Genomic DNA, 3,596 nt, shown 5'->3' with positions numbered 1-3,596 from the left:
AATCATGTGTTTATGCTACCTACAACCAAAAAGCTTACTGATATATATGTGATATTACTGAATGGTTTCTATCATTTAAAATTTGTGTTCAATCTTAGTGTGGATAAAAATTGATGTCACATTCTTATTTTAATTTGCATTTCCCTTTTATTAATAATGTTGAGAGTTTTTCACATATATATTGACTTTTGTATTTCTTCTACTGTGAATTGCTTATTCACGTCCCTTGTTCATTTTTTTTTTATTGTCTGTTGATTTATGAGAGTTCTTTAAGTATAATATACATTAATCCTTTGTGTATTTTATATCTTGCAAATACTACCTCCCACAGAGAATTTTTGTGTCTTGGATTTTGTTTTGTTTTGTTTTGTTTTGTGTAGTCAAATCTACCCATTTTTTCTTTTCTGTTTTTTTTAATCTGTGTCTTACATAAGAAGGCTTTCTCCATTTCAGCATAATTTTTCTTAAATCTCCTATTTTTCCAATATTTTAAAGTTTAGGTTTTATGATTAGCTTTTTAATACCTCACCCATTTATTTTTGTGTTGGCACAAGGTTAAATTCCAACTTTATTTTTCAAAATGAATAGGTACTTTTCCCAACATTGTTCTGAACATCACCTCCCACTACCTGAAATGCCATTTTCATCAAAAACTAAAGTGCCATAAATTGATTTGTGTTTCTGGATCCTCTATTCTGTATTACTAATCTGTCACTTTTTGCACAAGTTTAATTCTTAAACTTGAGGACCATATTTTGATATCTGGTAGGGCAAGCCTCTCCTCCACTATTATCAAAATGTTTCCCAGTTATTCTTATGCTTTTTCTCCCCCAGATTAATTTTAGTATATGTTTACCAAATTCTGGGGGTTTTATTTGGATGGCAGTGACTCCAAAGACTGCCTTGGGGAGCACTGTCATCTTTACAATGTTGAGTAATTCCATTTTGGGTGTGTCTCTGTTTTCAGGGTTCAATTGTTGGTTTTTATAATAATGTTGTCGTCATCATTTTATAGTTTTTTTCATTATTGCTCTTGCCCATTTCTTGTTAGGGTTATCATATCAGTATTCTTGGTGTTTTGTGCATTTTATTGTTGTGAATATGATTTGAATCTTTTATCCCTCTTGTTTTCTTAGTTATTTCTAGTATATAGAGAAGCTATTAATTTGTGGAGATTAATTTTGTGCCTAGCCATCTTACTGACCTATCTTATAGGATCCAACTATTTGTCAGTTGATTTGCTTGCACTTCCTAGCCAGGTTATATAAAATATTGTTCTTGATTTGGTTTAATGCATTTGACCTTGACATTGTTTCATCTGATACCAAAATGACCATACTTGCTCTTTTTGTCAAACTTTTCCTGGGAAATATTTTCCCGTCTCTTTATTTCCAACCTTAATGTGTGTGCATGTGGTATGTGTGGGTTGTTTATTTGATTTAGATCTGTTTTTTAGGCCAGGCATGGTGGCTTACACCTGTAATCCCAGAACTTTGGGAGTCCGAGGTGGGTGAATCACCTGAGATCAGGAGTTTGAGACCAGCCTGGCCAACATGGCTAAACCCCATCTCTACTAAAAATACAGAAATTAGCCAGGCATGGTGGCACATGCCTGTAGTCCCAGCTACTCAGGAGCCTGAGGCAGGAGAATCGCTTGAACCCAGGAGGCAGAGGTGCAGAGGTTGCAGTGATCTGAGATTATGCCACTGCACTCCAGCCTGGGTGGAGTGAGACTCTGTCTCAAAAAAAAAAAAAAAAAATCTGTTTTTTTTTTTGTTGTTGTTATTTACTTTTTATTTCATAACCATAAACTTAACTCTGCAATCCAGCTAGACGTGGAAAGGAATAAGGAAAACATGGAACCCAAAGGGAACTGCAGCGAGAGCACAAAGATTCTAGGATACTACAAGCAAATGCGGTGGAGGGGTGCTCTCCTGAGCTACAGAAGGAATGGCGTGGTGGTTAAGAAAAAACACAAGTTGGCCAGGCATGGTGGCTCATTCCTTTAATCCCAGCACTTTGGGTGGCCGAGGTGGGTGGATCGCCTGAGGTTAGGAGTTTGAGACCAGCCTGGCCAAAATGGTGAAACCGCATCTCTACTAAAATTACAAAATTAGCCAGGCGTGGTGGCGTGTGCCTATAATCCCAGCTATTCGGGAGGCTGAGGCAGGAGAATCACTTGAACCCGGAGGCAGAGCTTGCAGTGAGTGGAGATGACACCATTGTACGCTAGCCTGGGAAACAAGAGTGAAACTCCATCTTAAAAAGAAAAAACACAAGTCAAATTCATTAGAGTTGTCCACAGTCAACAATGGTGATCTTGCTGGTCTTGCCATTCCTAGATCCAAAGCGCTCCATGGCCTCCACAATATTGATGCCTTCTTTCACCTTGCCAAAGACCACATGTGTGCCATCCAACCACTCAGTCTTGGCAGTGCAGATGAAAAACTGGGAACCATTTGTGTTGGGTCCAGCATTTGCCATGGACAAGTAATTGGTTTGGGGATGTGAGGGTTCAGGACCTGTATGCTTCAGGATGAAGTTCTCGTCATCAAATTTCTCTCCATAGATGGACTTGCCACCAGTGCCATTATGGTGTGTGAAGTCACTGCCCTGACACATAAACCACATAAACCCTGGAATAATTCTGTAAAAGCAGAAACCCTTGTAACCAAATCCTTTCTCTCCAGTGCTCAGAGCATGAAAGTTTTCTGCTGTCTTTGGAAACTTGTCTGCACACAGCTCAAAGGAGACGTGGCACAAGGGCTCATTATTGACAGCCATGTTGAAGAACACGGTGGGGTTGACCATGGCTGATAGTATGGGGTTCCTGGCAGCATCTGCAAAGCCAAGATCTGTTTATTAAAAAGGATTGTTGAATATCAAATCTTAGAACATCTATCCATTCATTCATTCAACAAATATTAATTGAAGGACTCAGCAGTGAACAAACAATTACAATCCCTGCCTTCATAATGCTCACACTCCAGCATTTGACATACTCACACACTTACTATGATCCCTGTTGTGTCTGGATTTATTCCTGACAGCTTGTTTTATGCTTTCTCTTTCCATGTGTTTTGTTATTTATTTTTTCCCCTTATTTGCCTTTTTTATTGGATTGGGATTTTCCCCCTTTATTGGTTTGGAAATTACACATCCTATTTCTATTTTTTTAGTAGTTGTCGTTTTGACAAATTTTTGACAAATGAATAAAATTTAAATTTGCTATTCATGCCTAGATTTACTATCTGTAGCTTCTCCCTAATGATATGAAACTCTTAGACACTAACAGCGTTTCCATCCCACCATTCTCTCCAATGACATAGTAATTCAGAAGTTTAGTTCCAGACTACTGTGGAACTAAATTTGTACTATGCATCATGTTTATTTAGATTAATCACAACTTTTGCTGATGACTTTGCTCAACATTATTTTGCATATTCCATAGTCTTACATCTTGAATCCATTTTTTCTTGTTGCTACAATTCATTCCCAAGAAATTCTTTCAGAAAACTTCTGTGAATGGAACACTTTCTGAGTCATTACACATTCTAAATATCTCTTTATTTTGCCCTCGCACTAGAATAATAGTG

At 37.7% G+C, this 3,596-nt stretch overlaps 1 protein-coding gene across 1 annotated transcript; it reads right to left on the bottom strand.

The window, feature by feature from the left end:
• Nucleotides 1–2,265: 2,265 nt before the first annotated feature.
• Nucleotides 2,266–2,811, bottom strand: LOC467370 (peptidyl-prolyl cis-trans isomerase A-like). Its single transcript, XM_054665337.2, has one exon. It carries the CDS (start codon nucleotides 2,809–2,811, stop codon nucleotides 2,290–2,292), a length of 522 nt encoding a protein of 173 aa, XP_054521312.1. The 3' UTR covers nucleotides 2,266–2,289.
• Nucleotides 2,812–3,596: the final 785 nt, after the last annotated feature.

This window comes from Pan troglodytes, chromosome 14 (assembly GCF_028858775.2).
Source record: "Pan troglodytes isolate AG18354 chromosome 14, NHGRI_mPanTro3-v2.0_pri, whole genome shotgun sequence".
In the NCBI taxonomy this organism is placed as follows: Eukaryota; Metazoa; Chordata; class Mammalia; order Primates; family Hominidae; genus Pan; species Pan troglodytes.
Note: the sequence above shows the minus strand (reverse complement) of the source record. Positions and strands in the feature narration are given on the sequence as shown.